Source organism: Panulirus ornatus, chromosome 35 (assembly GCF_036320965.1).
Source record: "Panulirus ornatus isolate Po-2019 chromosome 35, ASM3632096v1, whole genome shotgun sequence".
In the NCBI taxonomy this organism is placed as follows: domain Eukaryota; kingdom Metazoa; phylum Arthropoda; class Malacostraca; order Decapoda; family Palinuridae; genus Panulirus; species Panulirus ornatus.
Window position 1 is genome coordinate 21524446 of NC_092258.1, and position 22292 is coordinate 21546737.

A 22292-nucleotide genomic window follows, 5' to 3' on the forward strand; every position below is an offset into this window, starting at 1 on the left:
AAGAAACTTACGTTATTGCAGAAGGGAATCGGGTTGTTGTCTGATATTAGCTGTCAATTCGGGTATTTATTTTTAGGGGTAAAAAATAACGCGACACTTTTATCTGGTGAAAACTTAACTCTCAACTGTAGCGCTCAACATTAAACGGATTCAAGTGTAACTTGAACCCGTTCAGCCGTCAAGTGTGCATTAGGCGAGGATGTGCCGTAGTGCACAATCATCAGCATCAAGTGAATATTTAAGGTTTCGAGGGACGGAAGCTGGAGACAGAATATCATTAATCATAGTATTGAATAATGTTGGGCTCAGAACGCTGCCTTGCGGTGTCCCATTCTCTTGGACAAATATGACCAAGATTACTTATAATGTAGCGATATTAACAGCAAATGTTCTGTTACTTAAAGATTTTTAAATAGAGGTACGTAAAGAACCTCTTACACCAACAACATAAAGCTTGCTTAAGATTCCATTTCGCCATGTCATGTCAAAGGCTTTTTCCCAATCTGAGAAAACTTCAATCAGAAAATCTTTTCTTATGAAAGTATCTATGTTGTAATATAGAAACACTTTGTCTGCTGCTTTCCGAGCTTTACGCAGCTTAAATGTAAGGTACAGCAAAGAACATAACACTTCTTAGTCACAGTAAAGTATTGCTTAATAGTTGTAAAGCTAAAATATACACCTATCATTCTTAACAAAGTAAATTAACTCATATGCCTATTATGTCATTATCACCTCGGAGGCTCCCGCTATGTTAATAAGCGTATAAAGAAGCAACTCTATCAGACGCAGTATTATCAGACAAGAAATTAAACTTATAGATACCACATTCTTCCCTCCTAGAAAAGGAAACACGTAGTAGTAGTTGTATGAAACACGGCAAATTGCCAAACCCAGCCATATTGGGCAGAAGGTCAGAGTCATGGAGGTAAGAGGCTCCCGACCCTGTAACATTTATGATGGGGGTCCGGAACTACCTTCAACACGATCCCCCTTCATCCCCAACCCCATCCCATCAAGCAAAGCATCTCAAAGTTAACACTTATTCTTCCCATTAAGCCTAGCATCTCAAAGTTAACACTTATTCTTCCCCACCCAATAATAAATTAGAATATAACTAAGATAAGAAGGATATTAGTTTTATACTCATACACGATCTTAGTTCTGGTACAGTACCATTAGTCTTTGGCATTTTGTATCCACGTAATCCACCTCCTCTTGTACTGATGTGCACAGTCTCCCTATCCGGTTCTTTTATGGAAGTTAGTGAAGTTGGATGGATGATGACCTGACCTTCGGGACATAGAGCCAGGTCACGAACTGATATTGTAGTAGACTCTCAGAGCCAGGTCACGAACTGATATTGTAATAGACTCTCATCCATCTGGATGCCTGACACTTGCACAAGCTGGGTTACTGTGGAGGAGTTGGTCTACGAGGGGTTTATGCTTGTACTACCAGGGGTTCCTACTTGTACTACCAGGGATTCCTACTTGTACTACCAGGGGTTCCTACTTGTACTACCAGGGGTTCCTACTTGTGACTTGATCTATGATTCATACTTGTTACTTGGGGCAAACCTTCTGAGCAATATGGGTCCAGGACTCAGTCATTAGCCAGGAAGGTAGTCAGCTTCCATGACTCGAGTAACATTGGAATGCAAAGAATCGTTCATGTGGGTTGGTAATATTTGTAGATGTACACAAAAGAGACCTTAACGACGAATGTAGCAGTTCCTCTAGAAGCACCAGTTCCCAGTGACTATCAGGTAAATGATGAGACCTAACCTGACTGCCTCTCATACCACGATACCACTGAATCTCTCTCTACCTATTCATTGCCTGCTGACTGGTATGGAGTAGTACCATGCTGGTTGCAATGTTTTTTTTGAGAAAGGTATGTTTTGAGGTCTTCAGACATGAAGGTGGTACCTTGATCAGAGTGAATGTAAATCTGGCATTCCACGCAGGATGACAATCTGCTCTAGACATGTAATCACAGTTGCAGTATTCGTCTTAGGACATGAAAGAAGCAACAGGGAAACATGAGTACTCATCCACAACTGTAAGTAGGTAAGGGTTACGTGATACTGTAGATAAAAGTCGACACATCCGCTCCACAAGTTGTGTCGCCTTTATAAGGGTCCCTTCTGCAAGTCGGTAGAGCTGAGGCTTTAATTCCACACAAATCCTGCAGCAGGAATCCTCTTCACATCCTCTGTAGAAAAGTGGAGTTTCTTCGACCTCACAAAATGCAGCATTCGCATCACCCCAGAATGACAATGTCCATCCTGCAGAGGAGAAAGCCGAGTAGCTGAAGGCGCTACTAAGAGTGTCAGGAACGACATTTTCTTTCCCCGACAGATACCGTATCGTGTATAGCTGCAAGTTACATCCTGTATTCTTGTATCTTGTTATTCTTTATACGTTTTCTGTTGTCGAACATGAATGTCACAGGGCGTTGGTCAGTAACCAGATTAAATTGGCGCCGGCCTAAGTAGTGGCTCCACTTACACACTGCTTCTACAATGGCAGTGTCCTCTTTCTCTACAATGTGATGATGCAGCTCACTCCCTTGTAGTGTTCTGGACATAAAGACAACAGGTGGGCCACCTCGGGTGAGTGCTGGAGGAATAGCTACATCAGATGTATCACCCTCAACCTAAAGAGGCAATTTTTCGTCCACTGAGTAAGGGTGGCTTCCTCGAGTTCCTTCTTGAGTAGATTAAATGTATTCAGTGCTCTTTCATCCAGTGGAAACATCCTCGTTTTTACCAGTGGTTGTATTTTGCCTGAAAAGTCTTGAATCCATTTGGTATAGTATACAAATATCCCAAATGTTCTTAAAGATCCCAAATCTGCCGTTGGAGGAAGTTCTTGTAATGGATGGAACCTTTCAGGATCTGGCCTTATGACTCCATTCCCACACAGTAACCAAGAACACTGATGGAACACAGAATTGACAATCTTGGATTCATTAAGAATTAAGTGTCTTTGACTGACAACCTTAAGAAGGTGTTGTACAGTGTGATCATGCTCCTCTTGTGTTATGTCCAGTCATGGTGATGTAGGCACCTTGTAGGTTTTTCTCCTTAACTAACTTGTCCACAGCTCGCTGAAATGCGGCTACCTCATTTGTGACCTACAAAACTGGTGCAGACATCCATTAATTGTTAAAGACATCCATTGGTTTCAAAAGCAGTACACTTCCTGTCTGACTCCTTCAGCGGCAGTGATGGTAAGCAGTTTTCGGTCAAAAGTAGAGAACACACTGTATTTTGTAAGGTCATTCACCATTTCATCAATCCTTGGCAATGAGTATGCATCATCCAGCTCTGTATACTGATGTATTGTCTGCGAACACTCAATACACATCCTTTTCTTATGCTGACAAATGGGATCCTTCACAACTATAACCTGAGGTCGTCATGGAGATAAGTTTGTCTTAGTTATGACTTCTGAGAGTAACCTGTTGATTTCGCCTTCGATAAATTCATGGTCATCCTCGCTCATATGTCTAGATTTAATAGCAATTGGTTTGCAGTTAAGGTGACAAATTAGGAAAGAGAGATGATTCTTCTAATGCTGCTGCTGTGAGCGCACATTATGTATCATCATCATTAAAAGGCAGCTCAAGCCTTGGTCCACCGAATTCAAATTTCACACTCAGATGGTGTGGCATGAAGTCCTGGCCAAGTAGTACATCAGAACATTTGTCACTCAGTATACCAAGTCGTATAGCTGGATATGACTGGCTATCGACACTAAGGTCTACTATAACATATTCTGAGTCATAGTGATGCCCTGACTAGTTAGATGTACTTTTAATTTCAGTTCCAGTGCAACTCTCTCATTAATGTAAGTAGGGGTGTCAGTACTGCATGAGAACACTAACCTTCCGGCCATTATTTGTTACTGAGGTTGTGGCTCATGAACGACCCTGAGGAATATTGATAATCGTAACCAGAATATAAAAGATGAACACTGCTGCTATTCAGCCTGATGGATCTCTGAACATGCACACTATCCTGGCGCATTTATTGCAAGTGGCTTCACGGGCCGATTACGAGTATGGTAAGGGCAGCCACACAAGTAGCATTTCTATATTGCAGTATAAGTAGCAGCCACTGCACATCTCTCAAAAGAAACCGAAGATTGTCAGATATGCTCCTTTCCTTAATACCTGCCAACAAATCCTCTTTAAGAGTCCGTGGGTTTACTACAGCAACTGTATGAGCAGTATGAGGGCATTGTATTGTGCTAAGTGTAACGATATTCTTGTTTTATAAGCATTTTGTAAGTCAAGATTGTTAAGATACGCTGACGTATTTAAGGCAAGGCAATGCCAGTGATGAAGGCATTGCAAATATTTTTACGCTACTCTTCTGCTCTGACACTTTTAAGGTTACAGTCTTTACTTATCTAAGAATTACCCTGATCTTTGTTGCCTTATTATAAGTAAGTGTCTAGCAAAAATTCATTAGTAGCCTTTACATACAAGTTTTCTAGCAGTATTTATAACAGAGTCTTTGCATTCTTTCATGTATTCATTGTAGTGCAGGACCTATCCCCACACTCGGCCATTGTGTTACTGTTCTGTGCCAATGTGGCCATATTTCCATACTGTTCTGTGGCAGTGTGGCCATATTTCCATACTGTTCTGTGGCAGTGTGGCCATATTTCCATACTTTTCAGTGCCAATGTGGCCATATTATCCTACTGTTGGAGAGCAGGGTTCAACAACATCCAAGCTGCAGCACCTTCTCCATGGTTGTTATTTAAGCTGAGTAAACTGTTGTAATATAGAAACACTTGTCTGCTGCTTTCCAAGCTTTACTCAGCTTAGATCTAAGGCACAGTCTGGAAACATAACTTAATAGTTACTTGATAGTTCTAGGTAAAGCTATGATATGTATCCTATCATTCTTAACACAGTAAATTACCTCACAAATCTATTGTGTGTCCATCATGGCTCCCATGATGTTAACAACTCTGTCAGACGCAACATCATCAAACCAGAAAAGGAACTTATATGACAAAGGTTAACTTGAAAAATGATATAGACAATCAGAAGTTTAGCTTCTTGATTGATAAGAATAATGACATTACGGTTTTGTTCTGAACATAAGACTGTAGTGAGTTTCTTGAGAGTGGAGCATGCTGGTCTCAGACATTATTGCTCGAGGGTTTCAAATCAAATTGTTATATATTGTCTTCTCATATAACCCTCCATGAGCGAGCATGACAAAGCTAAGGTTTTAGCCAAATTTGAAAATGTGATGTTGAAAACGTTTGGTTTGTGAATTAGAAGCCTCAAAACTGCGATAAGAAAGGAACTAATAGATCTCTTTGAAGCACGAAGATGATGAGTTCAGAGAAGCATAAATTAAAACATTTTTCATCACAATAAAATGTGTAAAGTAAAACAAGTATATGTAGGAAGAAATAACGTTATCAGATTACATGATGTTGTAACTAAGGCTAAGCTACACATACAATATATTGGCCGAACTCAAGATGTTAACTCAAGGTTCGTGGTCAAAGATTTTGACATAAACTGGAACATTATGTCTCACAATGTGAAAATATAGAGTCTTTTAGAATATGATGTAAACAAACCCTGCAAGAAATGTCACACATACTTAATAACAAGATACCTGACATTCTAAGTTTGCATCGACTTTTTGCATCTAGTCGGTACTTATTATTTGAAACTGTGTAATGTCTGTACTGAAATATAAAGTACAACATCTTATGTAATATCAACCGCTCACAGGATGAGCATGGACGCACCTAACCTACCGGGGACAACGGTACAAAGCAATTGGACCTTGAACCTTGTTAACCTGACTGACTGTACTGCTAATGGGTTATGTCATGCCATCAAGAACTCCTGAAAAAGAATGGGTTGGAGTTACAAAACATTGTTGCAATTGGTACCGACAATGCTTCTGTATGATAAATGTTAACAGTGGAGTGTATGCTAAACTCAAATTAGAAGTTCCTCATCTGATCCTGATCAAGTGTGTGTGTGTGTCATGCAGCACACTGTCTCCCTGGGATGATCAGAGAGACCTATAATTGGTTCTCCCACTCTGCCATTCGCTAAGCCAGGTACAAGTAGATTTTTTTTTTTCTTGATCAATAGTGATGAAGCTCTACTGAAATCAATACAACTAAGCCAGACTTAATGGCTGTCAACTGAATCAGAAATCTGTCACAGTAGTGCAGTAGTGGGTTGACCTTAAGACTCACTTTGATATGACAAGAAATGGTGAAAGGTGTTTCACAGCTCAGATCCTCTATGACATGTTTTGTAACAAGAAAAATTGTATTCTTGATATTTTTGAAGTATGTTATTAGAGAAGTTCAGCGTGTAAATGAGAAATTTGGAGATGTACAGGATCCAATCAAACTATTAAGTGACCTTGTTCAAGTTATTGATTCCATAAGTTGTAATGTCCTCATCCCAGGCAGGAAATCAAAGGGAGAATCACTAGAGAAATACTAAAATCAACATCCCTACTCAGGGTATGAGTTTGAAATGATGTACAATGAAAGTTTCCTGGTGAAAAGGGTATTTGAGGAAGATGGAGACGCTTTGTAGTGGAGTTTGCCAGACAATGTCCAAGTGTTAGTCAATATCACACTTGAGTTCATTTGTGTGGCTGCAATCCTTAAAGCCTGGAATACTGGAATTAGCAAAGATATTAACCAATAATCAAGAAATTCGGACACGGATTGCATTCCAGTGGAGGAATCTTCATTCTATATTGTGGAAACAAAACACAGGCACTCTAGCCTCGTACATGAATAATGAGAGAAAATCCTTTCATTAAGTTATCTGAGTTTGACTGTGTTCCTTGTAACACTGATGTAAAGCTTATATATTTTTTTTTTTTTTTTTTTTTTTATACTTTTTCGCTGTCTCCCGCGTTTGCGAGGTAGCGCAAGGAAACAGACGAAAGAAATGGCCCAACCCCCCCCCCCATACACATGTACATACACACGTCCACACACGCAAATATACATACCTACACAGCTTTCCATGGTTTACCCCAGACGCTTCACATGCCTTGCTTCAATCCACTGACAGCACGTCAACCCCTGTATACCACATGACACCAATTCACTCTATTTCTTGCCCTCCTTTCACCCTCCTGCATGTTCAGGCCCCGATCACACAAAATCTTTTTCACTCCATCTTTCCACCTAAAATTTGGTCTCCCTCTTCTCCTCGTTCCCTCCACCTCCGACACATATATCCTCTTGGTCAATCTCTCCTCACTCATTCTCTCCATGTGCCCAAACCATTTCAAAACACCCTCTTCTGCTCTCTCAACCACGCTCTTTTTATTTCCACACATCTCTCTTACCCTTACGTTACTCACTCGATCAAACCACCTCACACCACACATTGTCCTCAAACATCTCATTTCCAGCACATCCATCCTCCTGCGCACAACTCTATCCATAGTCCACGCCTCGCAACCATACAACATTGTTGGAACCACTATTCCTTCAAACATACCCATTTTTGCTTTCCGAGATAATGTTCTCGACTTCCACACATTCTTCAAGGCTCCCAGAATTTTCGCCCCCTCCCCCACCCTATGATCCACTTCCGCTTCCATGGTTCCATCCGCTGCCAGATCCACTCCCAGATATCTAAAACACTTCACTTCCTCCAGTTTTTCTCCATTCAAACTCACCTCCCTATAGAATTGACCCTCAACCCTACTGTACCTAATAACCTTGCTCTTATTCACATTTACTCTTAACTTTCTTCTTTCACACACTTTACCAAACTCAGTCACCAGCTTCTGCAGTTTCTCACATGAATCAGCCACCAGCGCTGTATCATCACCGAACAACAACTGACTCACTTCCCAAGCTCTCTCATCCCCAACAGACTTCATACTTGCCCCTCTTTCCAAAACTCTTGCATTCACCTCCCTAACAACCCCATCCATAAACAAATTAAACAACCATGGAGACATCACACACCCCTGCCGCAAACCTACATTCACTGAGATCCAATCACTTTCCTCTCTTCCTACACGTACACATGCCTTACATCCTCGATAAAAACTTTTCACTGCTTCTAACAACTTGCCTCCCACACCATATATTCTTAATACCTTCCACAGAGCATCTCTATCAACTCTATCATATGCCTTCTCCAGATCCATAAATGCTACATACAAATCCATTTGCTTTTCTAAGTATTTCTCACATACATTCTTCAAAGCAAACACCTGATCCACACATCCTCTACCACTTCTGAAACCACACTGCTCTTCCCCAATCTGATGCTCTGTACATGCCTTCACCCTCTCAATCAATATCCTCCCATATAATTTACCAGGAATACTCAACAAACTTATACCTCTGTAATTTGAGCACTCACTCTTATCCCCTTTGCCTTTGTACAATGGAACTATGCACGCATTCCGCCAATCCTCAGGCACCTCACCATGAGTCATACATACATTAAATAACCTTACCAACCAGTCAACAATACAGTCACCCCCTTTTTTAATCAATTCCACTGCAATACCATCCAAACCTGCTGCCTTGCCGGCTTTCATCTTCCGCAAAGCTTTTACTTCCTCTTCTCTGTTTACCAAATCATTTTCCCTAACCCTTTCACTTTGCACACCACCTCGACCAAAACACCCTATATCTGCCACTCTATCATCAAACACATTCAACAAACCCTCAAAATACTCACTCCATCTCCTTCTCACATCACCACTACTTGTTATCACCTCCCCATTTGCGCCCTTCACTGAAGTTCCCATTTGCTCCCTTGTCTTACGCACTTTATTTACCTCCTTCCAGAACATCTTTTTATTCTCCCTAAAATTTAATGATACTCTCTCACCCCAACTCTCCTTTGCCCTTTTTTTCACCTCTTGCACCTTTCTCTTGACCTCCTGTCTCTTTCTTTTATACATCTCCCACTCAATTTCATTTTTTCCCTGCAAAAATCGTCCAAATGCCTCTCTCTTCTCTTTCACTAATACTCTTACTTCTTCATCCCACCACTCACTACCCTTTCTAATCAACCCATCTCCCACTCTTCTCATGCCACAAGCATCTTTTGCACAATCCATCACTGATTCCCTAAATACATCCCATTCCTCCCCCACTCCCCTTACTTCCATTGTTCTCACCTTTTTCCATTCTGTACTCAGTCTCTCCTGGTACTTCCTCACACAGAAGAAGGAGTCACGCGGGGAGTGCTCATCCTCCTCGAAGGCTCAGAGTGGGGTGCCTAAATGTGTGTGGATGTAACCAAGATGTGAAAAAAGGAGAGATAGGTAGTATGTTTGAGGAAAGGAACCTGGATGTTTTGGCTCTGAGTGAAACGAAGCTCAAGGGTAAAGGGGAAGAGTGGTTTGGGAATGTCTGGGGAGTGAAGTCAGGGGTTAGTGAGAGGACAAGAGCAAGGGAAGGAGTAGCAATACTCCTGAAACAGGAGTTGTGGGAGTATGTGATAGAATGTAAGAAAGTAAATTCTCGATTAATATGGGTAAAACTGAAAGTGGATGGAGAGAGGTGGGTGATTATTGGTGCATATGCACCTGGGCATGAGAAGAAAGATCATGAGAGGCAAGTGTTTTGGGAGCAGCTGAATGAGTGTGTTAGTGGTTTTGATGCACGAGACCGGGTTATAGTGATGGGTGATTTGAATGCAAAGGTGAGTAATGTGGCAGTTGAGGGAATAATTGGTATACATGGGGTGTTCAGTGTTGTAAATGGAAATGGTGAAGAGCTTGTAGATTTATGTGCTGAAAAAGGACTGATGATTGGGAATACCTGGTTTAAAAAGCGAGATATACATAAGTATACTTATGTAAGTAGGAGAAATGGCCAGAGAGCGTTATTGGATTACGTGTTAATTGACAGGCGTGCGAAAGAGAGACTTTTGGATGTTAATGTGCTGAGAGGTGCAACTGGAGGGATGTCTGATCATTATCTTGTGGAGGCTAAGGTGAAGATTTGTATGGGTTTTCAGAAAAGAAGAGTGAATGTTGGGGTGAAGAGGGTGGTGAAAGTAAGTGAGCTTGGGAAGGAGACTTGTGTGAGGAAGTACCAGGAGAGACTGAGTACAGAATGGAAAAAGGTGAGAACAATGGAAATAAGGGGAGTGGGGGAGGAATGGGATATATTTAGGGAATCAGTGATGGATTGCGCAAAAGATGCTTGTGGCATGAGAAGAGTGGGAGGTGGGTTGATTAGAAAGGGTAGTGAGTGGTGGGATGAAGAAGTAAGAGTATTAGTGAAAGAGAAGAGAGAGGCATTTGGACGATTTTTGCAGGGAAAAAATGCAATTGAATGGGAGATGTATAAAAGAAAGAGACAGGAGGTCAAGAGAAAGGTGAAAGAGGTGAAAAAAATGGCAAATGAGAGTTGGGGTGAGAGAGTATCATTAAATTTTAGGGAGAATAAAAAGATGTTCTGGAAGGAGGTAAATAAAGTGCGTAAGACAAGGGAGCAAATGGGAACTTCAGTGAAGGGCGCAAATGGGGAGGTGATAACAAGTAGTGGTGATGTGAGAAGGAGATGGAGTGAGTATTTTGAAGGTTTGTTGAATGTGTTTGATGATAGAGTGGCAGATATAGGTTGTTTTGGTCGAGGTGGTGTGCAAAGTGAGAGGGTTAGGGAAAATGATTTGGTAAACAGAGAAGAGGTAGTGAAAGCTTTGCGGAAGATGAAAGCCGGCAAGGCAGCAGGTTTGGATGGTATTGCAGTGGAATTTATTAAAAAAGGGGGTGACTGTATTGTTGACTGGTTGGTAAGGTTATTTAATGTATGTATGACTCATGGTGAGATGCCTGAGGATTGGCGGAATGCGTGCATAGTGCCATTGTACAAAGGCAAAGGGGATAAGAGTGAGTGCTCAAATTACAGAGGTATAAGTTTGTTGAGTATTCCTGGTAAATTATATGGGAAGGTATTGATTGAGAGGGTAAAGGCATGTACAGAGCATCAGATTGGAGAAGAGCAGTGTGGTTTCAGAAGTGGTAGAGGATGTGTGGATCAGGTGTTTGCTTTGAAGAATGTATGTGAGAAATACTTAGAAAAGCAAATGGATTTGTATGTAGCATTTATGGATCTGGAGAAGGCATATGATAGAGTTGATAGAGATGCTCTGTGGAAGGTATTAAGAATATATGGTGTGGGAGGAAAGTTGTTAGAAGCAGTGAAAAGTTTTTATCGAGGATGTAAGGCATGTGTACGTGTAGGAAGAGAGGAAAGTGATTGGATCTCAGTGAATGTAGGTTTGCGGCAGGGGTGTGTGATGTCTCCATGGTTGTTTAATTTGTTTATGGATGGGGTTGTTAGGGAGGTAAATGCAAGAGTTTTGGAAAGAGGGGCAAGTATGAAGTCTGTTGGGGATGAGAGAGCTTGGGAAGTGAGTCAGTTGTTGTTCGGTGATGATACAGCGCTGGTGGCTGATTCATGTGAGAAACTGCAGAAGCTGGTGACTGAGTTTGGTAAAGTGTGTGGAAGAAGAAAGTTAAGAGTAAATGTGAATAAGAGCAAGGGTATTAGGTACAGTAGGGTTGAGGGTCAAGTCAATTGGGAGGTGAGTTTGAATGGAGAAAAACTGGAGGAAGTGAAGTGTTTTAGATATCTGGGAGTGGATCTGGCAGCGGATGGAACCATGGAAGCGGAAGTGGATCATAGGGTGGGGGAGGGGGCGAAAATTCTGGGGGCCTTGAAGAATGTGTGGAAGTCGAGAACATTATCTCGGAAAGCAAAAATGGGTATGTTTGAAGGAATAGTGGTTCCAACAATGTTGTATGGTTGCGAGGCGTGGGCTATGGATAGAGTTGTGCGCAGGAGGATGGATGTGCTGGAAATGAGATGTTTGAGGACAATGTGTGGTGTGAGGTGGTTTGATCGAATGAGTAACGTAAGGGTAAGAGAGATGTGTGGAAATAAAAAGAGCGTGGTTGAGAGAGCAGAAGAGGGTGTTTTGAAGTGGTTTGGGCACATGGAGAGAATGAGTGAGGAAAGATTGACCAAGAGGATATATGTGTCGGAGGTGGAGGGAACGAGGAGAAGAGGGAGACCAAATTGGAGGTGGAAAGATGGAGTGAAAAAGATTTTGTGTGATCGGGGCCTGAACATGCAGGAGGGTGAAAGGAGGGCAAGGAATAGAGTGAATTGGAGCGATGTCGTATACCGGGGTTGACGTGCTGTCAGTGGATTGAATCAGGGCATGTGAAGCGTCTGGGGTAAACCATGGAAAGCTGTGTAGGTATGTATATTTTGCGTGTGTGGACGTATGTATATACATGTGTATGGGGGGGTGTTGGGCCATTTCTTTCGTCTGTTTCCTTGCGCTACCTCGCAAACGCGGGAGACAGCGACAAAGTATAATAATAATATAATAAATAATAATAAGATATATATATATATATATATATATATATATATATATATATATATATATATATATATATATATATATATATATATATAGTCATATGACCACCAGGAGAAACATTGGGTCATTCAAAGCCTCGTTACCACAACCATGACCACCGAGGAGGACCTAGAGATTGGGAATTAGCAGATCAGGAATAATGGTTACTCTTAATTAGCAGATCAGGAATAATGGTTACTCTTAATTAGCAGATCTGGAATAATGGTTACTCTTAAAAGAAGAATATTATTCCCTCTGTCATTGTAGTCAGTTTAGCGAAGGTTTGTAGCGGTTGTCGGGAGTGAATGTAGCGACCCAGCGTGTACTTGGCAACACTGTTGGTTGTAAACAGTAGTGATGATGATGACGATGATGGCACGATTCTGTCTACCTTGTCGTCTGGTCAGGTTTTCTCCTGCATCAATCAGATTTAGAGCCAAAACGTCTTACGTTGTGTTGTAAGTGTTGTGATCAATAACATGTTGTTATATTATCCCATCACCACCAGCACATAATTCCTCCATATTACATTACATAAACCTGGTCTTCTGGTATTATGACTGATTTACAACTATGGCATTAATTTGCTTCAGTCTTAATGAAGTTGTTACAGATGTCAACAAATGGTTATAGAGTGCTAACATGGTGAAGCTCAGGGACAACGTAGCTTACATAACACCTCTTCTACCACGACCATTTGTCAGTCAAGAATAATGTGGGATTTACCTGTTGCTCATCTTGAAGTGTTTTTGCTTCTTTAATGAAGGATTTACAGTTTTTACTCTCAAGACCAATCTTTCTGTACTAGATCAAAGGTTAATGGTACATGTATGAGACAGAAAGAAAATGTGGAGCTAAACTTTATATGTCAGTTGAAATACTAATAAGCAAAAAAAAAAAGAAATAGTGATAATTTGCCTGTTTTAATGCTTCAGATGTTTTGTGGTTTCTTTTATGAATATCATCATTATTATTATTATTATCAATCCTTGTATTCCCCTTCAACATGTTGTGGTTTGTTTAGTATGGGAGGTAGACAGCGAGGTCAGATGTCTGTTCAGGTATATGAATGTGACCATGTGTGGGACAGATCTCATAGGTATTGATTTTATTTCAGAGTCTATATAGACACCAGAACTAACCCAGTATATTTGCAAAGCTTGGATATAGTCGCCACAATGTGTTGTGGCAGTCAGTGGAAGCATAAATGATGAAATGACATTTTTGATTTACAGGCAAATGTTCTTGGATAACAGTTGTGGTTTTTGCATCAACATGTAAACTGAATAGAGTACTACATAATTCTGAACAAGAGCCAGGTGATTGCCTTTGTCCATGGGACGATCATTGCTTTAATATGCTATGCCTATGGACATTAGAAAATGATGCCAGGATGCCATAGGTGTTCCTCATGTTCATTTGCTAGATTTGACCAAATGCTTGACTTACACTCACATGTGTTCATTTTGAGTGTTTTTACCCCACAATTTCCCTCAGATACCATGCTACTTTATATAAACTTCATTTTCATGGAGTTAGAAGTACTATGCATAAAATGCCACCTCTGTATTATACATATTTATTATACTTATTTGCTGTCTCCCACGTTTGTGAGGTAGCACAAGGAAACAGACGAAAGAATGGCCCAAACCACCCACATACACATATATATATATACATAAACACCCATACACGCATGTATACATACCTATACATTTCTACGTATACATACATATACATACACAGACATAGACATATATACACAGTCATGCTTGCAGAACCCAACCATTCCTGTCGCCACCCCACCACACATCAAACGGCACCCCCTCCCTCCCGCACTCATAAGAGGTAGTGCTAGGAAAAGACAACAAAGGCCTCATTCATTTACACTCAGTCTCTATCTGTCATGTGTAATGCACTGAAACCACAGCTCCCTTTCCACATCAAGGCCCCACAAAACTTTCCATGGTTTACCCCTCACGCTTCACATACCCTGGTTCAATCTATTGACGGCACGTCCACCCTGGTATACCACGTGATTCCAGTTCACTCTATTCCTTGCCCGCTGTTCACCCTCCTCTGTGTTCAGGCCCTGATTGCTCAAAATCTTTTTCAGTCCATCCTCCCACTTCTCCTTGTTCCCTCCACCTGACACATATATATCCTCTTTGTCAGTCTTTCCTCACTCAATCTCCATGTGGCCAAATTATTTCAATATACCCTCTTCTGTTCTTTCAACCACACTCATTTTATTACCACACACCTCTCTTACCCTTTCACTACTTACTCGATCAAACCACCTCACACCACATATTGTCCTCAAACATTTCATCTCCAACACATCCACCCTCCCCCCCGCACAACCCTATCTATAGCCCACACCTCACAACCATATAACATTGTTGGAACCACTTATCCTTCAAATATACCCATTTTTGCTCTCTGAGATAACATTCTCGCCTTCCACAAATTCTCCAAAGCTCCCAATACCTTTGCTCCCTCCCCCACCCTATGACTCACTTCCGCTTCCATGGTTCCATCCACTTCTAAACCCACTCCCAGATATCTAAAACACTTCACTTCGTCGAGTTTTTCTCCATTCAAACTTACCTTCTAGTTAACTTATCCTTCCATCGTAGTGAACCTAATAACCTTGCTCTTATTCATATTCGCTCTCAGCTTTCTTCTTTTGCACACTTTACCAAACTCAGACACCAACTTCTGCAGTTTGTTACCCAAATCAGCCACCAACGCTGTATCATCAGCAAACAACAACTTACTTCCCAAGCCCTCTTATCCACAACAGACTGCATACTTGCCCCTCTCTGCAAAACTCTTGCATTCATCTCCCTAACAACCCCATCCATAAACAAATTAACAACTATAGAGACATCACGCACCCCTGCCGCAAACCAACATTCACTGGGAATCAGTTATTCTCCTCTCCCTCTACTCTTCCACATGCCTTGATAAAAACTTTTCACTGCTTCAAGCAACTTACCTACCACACCATATACTCTTAATACCTTCCACAGAGCATCCATATCAACTCTTATCATATGCCTTCTCTAGATCCATACAAATACATCTGTTTTTCTAAGTATTTGTCACATACATTCTTTGAAATTAAACACCTCACTGCCTCTTCTCTCTTTACCAAACCATTCTCCCTTACCCTCTCACTTTGCACACCACCTTAACCAAAACACCCTATATCTGCCACCCTATCATCAAACACATACAACAAACCTTCAAAATACTCTCTCCATATCATTCTCACTTCACCACTACTTGGTATTACCTACCCATTAGCCCCCTTCACTGATGTTCCCATTTGTTCACCTGTCTTACGCACTTTATTTACCTCCTTCCAAAACATCTTTTTATTATCCTTAGAATTTAATGATTCTCACCCCAACTCTCCTTTGCCCTCTTTTTCACCTCTTGCCCCTTTCTCTTGACCTCCTGCCTCTTTCTTTTATACATCTCCCAGTCATTCGCACAACTTCTGTGCAAAAATCATCCATACGCCTCTCTCTTCTCTTTCACTAGCAATCTTACTTCTTCATCTCACCTCTCACTACCCTTTCTAATCTGCCCACCTCCCACCTTTCACATGCCACAGGCATCTTTTGTGCAAGCCATCACTGCTTCCCTAAATACCTCCTAAATACCACCTGTGTATGCACTCTAAACATTGTAAAGATTCCATTGGAACTTGAATTATAATTTTCTATCATTTTTATTCCCACTCATCCACCTTGCACAATTGTACCATATTATTTGGGATATTTAATCTGTAATAAATGAATGATTTCTAGAAGTCAACAGGGGTAAAATTCTTATTTAGTAGATCCATAGAAATAACATTAATTTTTATTGTACTTACATGAATGGACTCCATGTTATTTGTGTAGTTGATGTAAACAGAGATATCTTGATTTGCACAATAATGTTTTTAAACTATGGGACTAATTATATGTTGGAGGATAGGGTTATGACGTTAAGGGAGAATGTGCGGTTAAAGGAATAGAAAGTTGATGTATTATATAAAAGAACTAATGAAACTTGCAAAGACATCTATTTTGTAAGTTATGATGAATAAGAGTGTAGATATAACATCATTTACCACCTTGCCATTTATATATATCACACGCTGGGTCTATCTGTCTATCTATATCTCTGACGCCTGTTCCAATAGGGACTCCCTGGAAGGGATGGCCACAGTAACAGTCTCCATAACTAAAGAACTCCAGAACTGCTACTTAACCTTTAGTGCCTCACCCTTAACAGGCCATTGGCAGAGGGCAAGTCTAGCATAATGTTTGCAGAAACTCTTACCTAATGTTCCTACTGACTGCATCTACCTAATTTTCCTACTTATTACTTCTACCAGATGTTTCTACCTAATGCTTCTGCCTAATTGTTCCTATCTACTGCTCCTGCCATTTTGCCAAAAGGCAGGGCTAGTACATGATGTTCACCACAGGAAATTCTAGAGTTACGAAGGATGAACAGCATGAATTGAGTGCTGTATGTTTTTGGACAGAATGTCAGTAGGCCACATGTGGGTGAGGCAGAAAATAAAGACAACTACCTGGATCAGAGGAGTGCTACTTGACAATCACTAAAGTGCTGGCTCACTCAGCTGAAGTCACTGACCCTCCTGATAACCAGGCTGATAGTACTGGTGATGTACCTCCCTGGTCCTTGGCTGCCTACCAACTACCACCCTCTGGATGCTGACATGATACATAGTTCCTTTTTTATGACCATGTAGTGTATTTGTGTGAATTTCAGTTGTTCTCACGAAATGCATGTTTTTATGCTTTACCACTATAGGTGATATCATAAGTTTAAAGGTTTTAATGGTAAAAAGAAGTTTTGATACCAGTGTGGGAAATCTGATTTTGTATGTTTTAATGGTATTCAAAATATTTAGGTGATTGATTGGTTTGTAGTGTTATGATTTTATTTTTCTGGTGCTCTATTTTTTAAACCATGGAAAATGAAACTGTGATAAACTGATTATGATACATGATTTACCTGCTTCAACATCTACATTTACTGAGTGTCATTCCTCTGATACATTTCCATCGTAATTCCATGCAGTTTTATTGTAGCCAGAGACTGACCATGTGGAGAGGTCACAAGCTGGTTAAGTTACATTGAGCTGCAATCTTTGATAAGATGAGACCAGTTGGGTATTATTTTGCTTACCTTTCTTAGGTTGGGTTTAGTTAGATTGATTACACAATTGTTTTTACCCCTACTTTCCTTCTTCAATGCCCTGTTTTCATTTTGAGCACCTAATACTGTCAGTTGATCATAATCTATAAGTTACTTCTATTTATGAGATGCTTTTAAAGTGAAGCTTTACCTCAACAGAACTTTCAAAGACCTCACCTAACTAAACCCAGAAACCAAAATTTACCTCCCAATGTTATTTGGTAATTTGTCAATTTAACTTTGAATGGAAAATGTCTTTTAGTGATTTATTCATTACTTATATTTAGTGTTTACAGAATACTGTTACCATTAAAGATTGTGATATTCTATTCAGCACTACTGAATAGGGTAATATTAGTGAGGGTTATATTTTTTTTTTTTTTTTTTTTTTTTTTTTTTTTTTTTTTTATACTTTGTCGCTGTCTCCCGCGTTTGCGAGGTAGCGCAAGGAAACAGACGAAAGAAATGGCCCAACCCACCCCCATACACATGTATATACATACGTCCACACACGCAAATATACATACCTACACAGCTTTCCATGGTTTACCCCAGACGCTTCACATGCCTTGATTCAATCCACTGACAGCACGTCAACCCCGGTATACCACATCGCTCCAATTCACTCTATTCCTTGCCCTCCTTTCACCCTCCTGCATGTTCAGGCCCCGATTACACAAAATCTTTTTCACTCCATCTTTCCACCTCCAATTTGGTCTCCCTCTTCTCCTCGTTCCCTCCACCTCCGACACATATATCCTCTTGGTCAATCTTTCCTCACTCATTCTCTCCATGTGCCCAAACCATTTCAAAATACCCTCTTCTGCTCTCTCAACCACGCTCTTTTTATTTCCACACATCTCTCTTACCCTTACGTTACTTACTCGATCAAACCACCTCACACCACACATTGTCCTCAAACATCTCATTTCCAGCACATCCATCCTCCTGTGCACCACTCTATCCATAGCCCACACCTCGCAACCATACAACATTGTTGGAACCACTATTCCTTCAAACATACCCATTTTTGCTTTCCGAGATAATGTTCTCGACTTCCACACATTCTTCAAGGCTCCCAGAATTTTCGCCCCCTCCCCCACCCTATGATCCACTTCCGCTTCCATGGTTCCATCTGCTGCCAGATCCACTCCCAGATATCTAAAACACTTCACTTCCTCCAGTTCTTCTCCATTCAAACTCACCTCCCAATTGACTTGACCCTCAACCCTACTGTACCTAATAACCTTGCTCTACTTCCCACGCATTCCTCGCGTGTCGTAGAAAGCGACTAGAGGGGACGGGAGCGGGGGGCCAGAAATCCTCCCCTCCTTGTACTTTTTTAACTTTCTAAAATGGGAAACAGAAGAATATATATATATATATATATATATATATATATATATATATATATATATATATATATAACAGTAGGGTTGAGGGTCAAGTCAATTGGGAGGTGAGTTTGAATGGAGAAAAACTGAAGGAAGTGAAGTGTTTTAGATATCTGGGAGTGGATCTGGCAGCGGATGGAACCATGGAAGCGGAAGTGGATCATAGGGTGGGGGAGGGGGCGAAAATTCTGGGGGCCTTGAAGAATGTGTGGAAGTCGAGAACATTATCTCGGAAAGCAAAAATGGGTATGTTTGAAGGAATAGTGGTTCCAACAATTTTGTATGGTTGCGAGGCGTGGACTATGGATAGAGTTGTGCGCAGGAGGATGGATGTGCTGGAAATGAGATGTTTGAGGACAATGTGTGGTGTGAGGTGGTTTGATCGAGTGAGTAACGTAAGGGTAAGAGAGATGTGTGGAAATAAAAAGAGCGTGGTTGAGAGAGCAGAAGAGGGTGTTTTGAAGTGGTTTGGGCACATGGAGAGGATGAGTGAGGAAAGATTGACCAAGAGGATATATGTGTCGGAGGTGGAAGGAACGAGGAGAAGAGGGAGACCAAATTGGAGGTGGAAAGATGGAGTGAAAAAGATTTTGTGTGATCGGGGCCTGAACATGCAGGAGGGTGAAAGGAGGGCAAGGAATAGAGTGAATTGGAGCGATGTGGTATACCGGGGTTGACGTGCTGTCAGTGGATTGAATCAAGGCATGTGAAGCGTCTGGGGTAAACCATGGAAAGCTGTGTAGGTATGTATATTTGCGTGTGTGGACGTATGTATATACATGTGTACGGGGGGGGGTTGGGCCATTTCTTTCGTCTGTTTCCTTGCGCTACCTCGCAAATGCGGGAGACAGCGACAAAGTATAATAAAATAAATAATAATATATATATATATATATATATATATATATATATATATATATATATATATATATATATATATATATATTTTTTTTTTTTTTTTTTTTTTATACTTTGTCGCTGTCTCCCGCGTTTGCGAGGTAGCGCAAGGAAACAGACGAAAGAAATGGCCCAACCCCCCCCCCATACACATGTACATACACACGTCCACACACGCAAATACACATACCTACACAGCTTTCCAGATATATATATATATGTATATATATATATATCTGAGTTTGGTAAAGTGTGTGAAAGAAGAAATATATATATACACATATATATATACACAGATATATATATATATGTATATATATATATATCTGAGTTTGGTAAAGTGTGTGAAAGAAGAAAGTTAAGAGTAAATGTGAATAAGAGCAAGGTTATTAGGTACAGAAGGGTTGAGGGTCAAGTCAATTGGGAGGTAAGTTTGAATGGAGAAAAACTGGAGGAAGAAAGGTGTTTTAGATATCTGGGAGTGGATCTGGCAGCGGATGGAACCATGGAAGCGGAAGTGGATCATAGGGTGGGGGAGGGGGCGAAAATTCTGGGAGCCTTGAAGAATGTGTGGAAGTCGAGAACATTATCTCGGAAAGCAAAAATGGGTATGTTTGAAGGAATAGTGGTTCCAACAATGTTGTATGGTTGCGAGGCGTGGGCTATGGATAGAGTTGTGCGCAGGAGGATGGATATGCTGGAAATGAGATGTTTGAGGACAATGTGTGGTGTGAGGTGGTTTGATCGAGTAAGTAATGTAAGGGTAAGAGAGATGTGTGGAAATAAAAAGAGCGTGGTTGAGAGAGCAGAAGAGGGTGTTTTGAAATGGTTTGGGCACATGGAGAGAATGAGTGAGGAAAGATTGACCAAGAAGATATATGTGTCGGAGGTGGAGGGAACGAGGAGAAGTGGGAGACCAAATTGGAGGTGGAAGATGCAGTGAAAAAGATTTTGTGTGATTGGGGCCTGAACATGCAGGAGGGTGAAAGGAGGGCAAGGAATAGAGTGAATTGGATTGATATTGTATACCGGGGTTGACGTGCTGTCAGTGGATTGAATCAGGGCATGTGAAGCGTCTGGGGTAAACCATGGAAAGCTGTGTAGGTATGTATATTTGCGTGTGTGGACGTATGTATATACATGTGTATGGGGGGGTTGGGCCATTTCTTTCGTCTGTTTCCTTGCGCTACCTCGCAAACGCGGGAGACAGCGACAAAGTATAAAAAAAAAAAAAATATATATATATATATATATATATATATATATATATATATATCCTGGGGATGGGGGAGAAAGAATACTTCCCACGTATTCCCTGCGTGTCGTAGAAGGCGACTAAAAGGGGAGGGAGCGGGTGGCTGGAAATCCTCCCCTTTCTTGTTTTTTTTTTTTTTATTTTTTAATTTTCCAAAAGAAGGAACAGAGAAGGGGGTCAGGTGAGGATATTCCCTCTAAGGCCCAGTTCTCTGTTCTTAACGCTACCTCGCTAACGCGGGAAATGGCAAATAGTATGAAAAAAAAAAAATATATATATATATATATATATATATATATTTTTTCTTTGTCACTGTCTCCTGCTTTTGCGAGGTAGCGCAAGGAAACAGACGAAAGACATGGCCCAACTCACCCCCATACACATGTATATACATACGTCCACACACGCAAATATACATACCTACACAGCTTTCCATGGTTTACCCCAGACGCTTCACATGCCCCGATTCAATCCACTGACAGCACGTCAAACCCGGTATACCACATCGATCCAATTCACTCTATTCTTTGCCCTCCTTTCACCCTCCTGCATGTTCAGGCCCCGATCACACAAAATCTTTTTCACTCCATCTTTCCACCTCCAATTTGGTCTCCCTCTTCTCCTTGTTCCCTCCACCTCCAACACATATATCCTCTTGGTCAATCTTTCCTCACTCATCCTCTCCATGTGCCCAAACCACTTCAAAACACCCTCTTCTGCTCTCTCAACCACGCTCTTTTTATTTCCACACATCTCTCTTACCCTTACGTTACTCACTCGATCAAACCACCTCGCACCACACATTGTCCTCAAACATCTCATTTCCAGCACATCCATCCTCCTGCGCACAACTCTATCCATAGCCCACGCCTCGCAACCATACAACATTGTTGGAACCACTATTCCTTCAAACATACCCATTTTTGCTTTCCGAGATAATGTTCTCGACTTCCACACATTCTTCAAGGCCCCCAGAATTTTCGCCCCCTCCCCCACCCTATGATCCACTTCCGCTTCCATGGTTCCATCCGCTGCTAGATCCACTCCCAGATATCTAAAACACTTCACTTCCT

General features: G+C 41.1%; 1 protein-coding gene across 1 annotated transcript in view; it reads left to right on the top strand.

The window, feature by feature from the left end:
- Positions 1 to 12747: 12747 nt before the first annotated feature.
- The window catches only part of LOC139760211 (uncharacterized), a 543167-nt gene continuing 533622 nt past the window's right edge, over positions 12748 to 22292 (top strand). Inside the window, exon 1 of the mRNA XM_071683146.1 lies at positions 12748 to 12902. Coding sequence (XP_071539247.1) covers positions 12802 to 12902 — 101 coding nt within the window. The 5' untranslated portion in view covers positions 12748 to 12801. The remainder of the gene's footprint in view (positions 12903 to 22292) is intronic.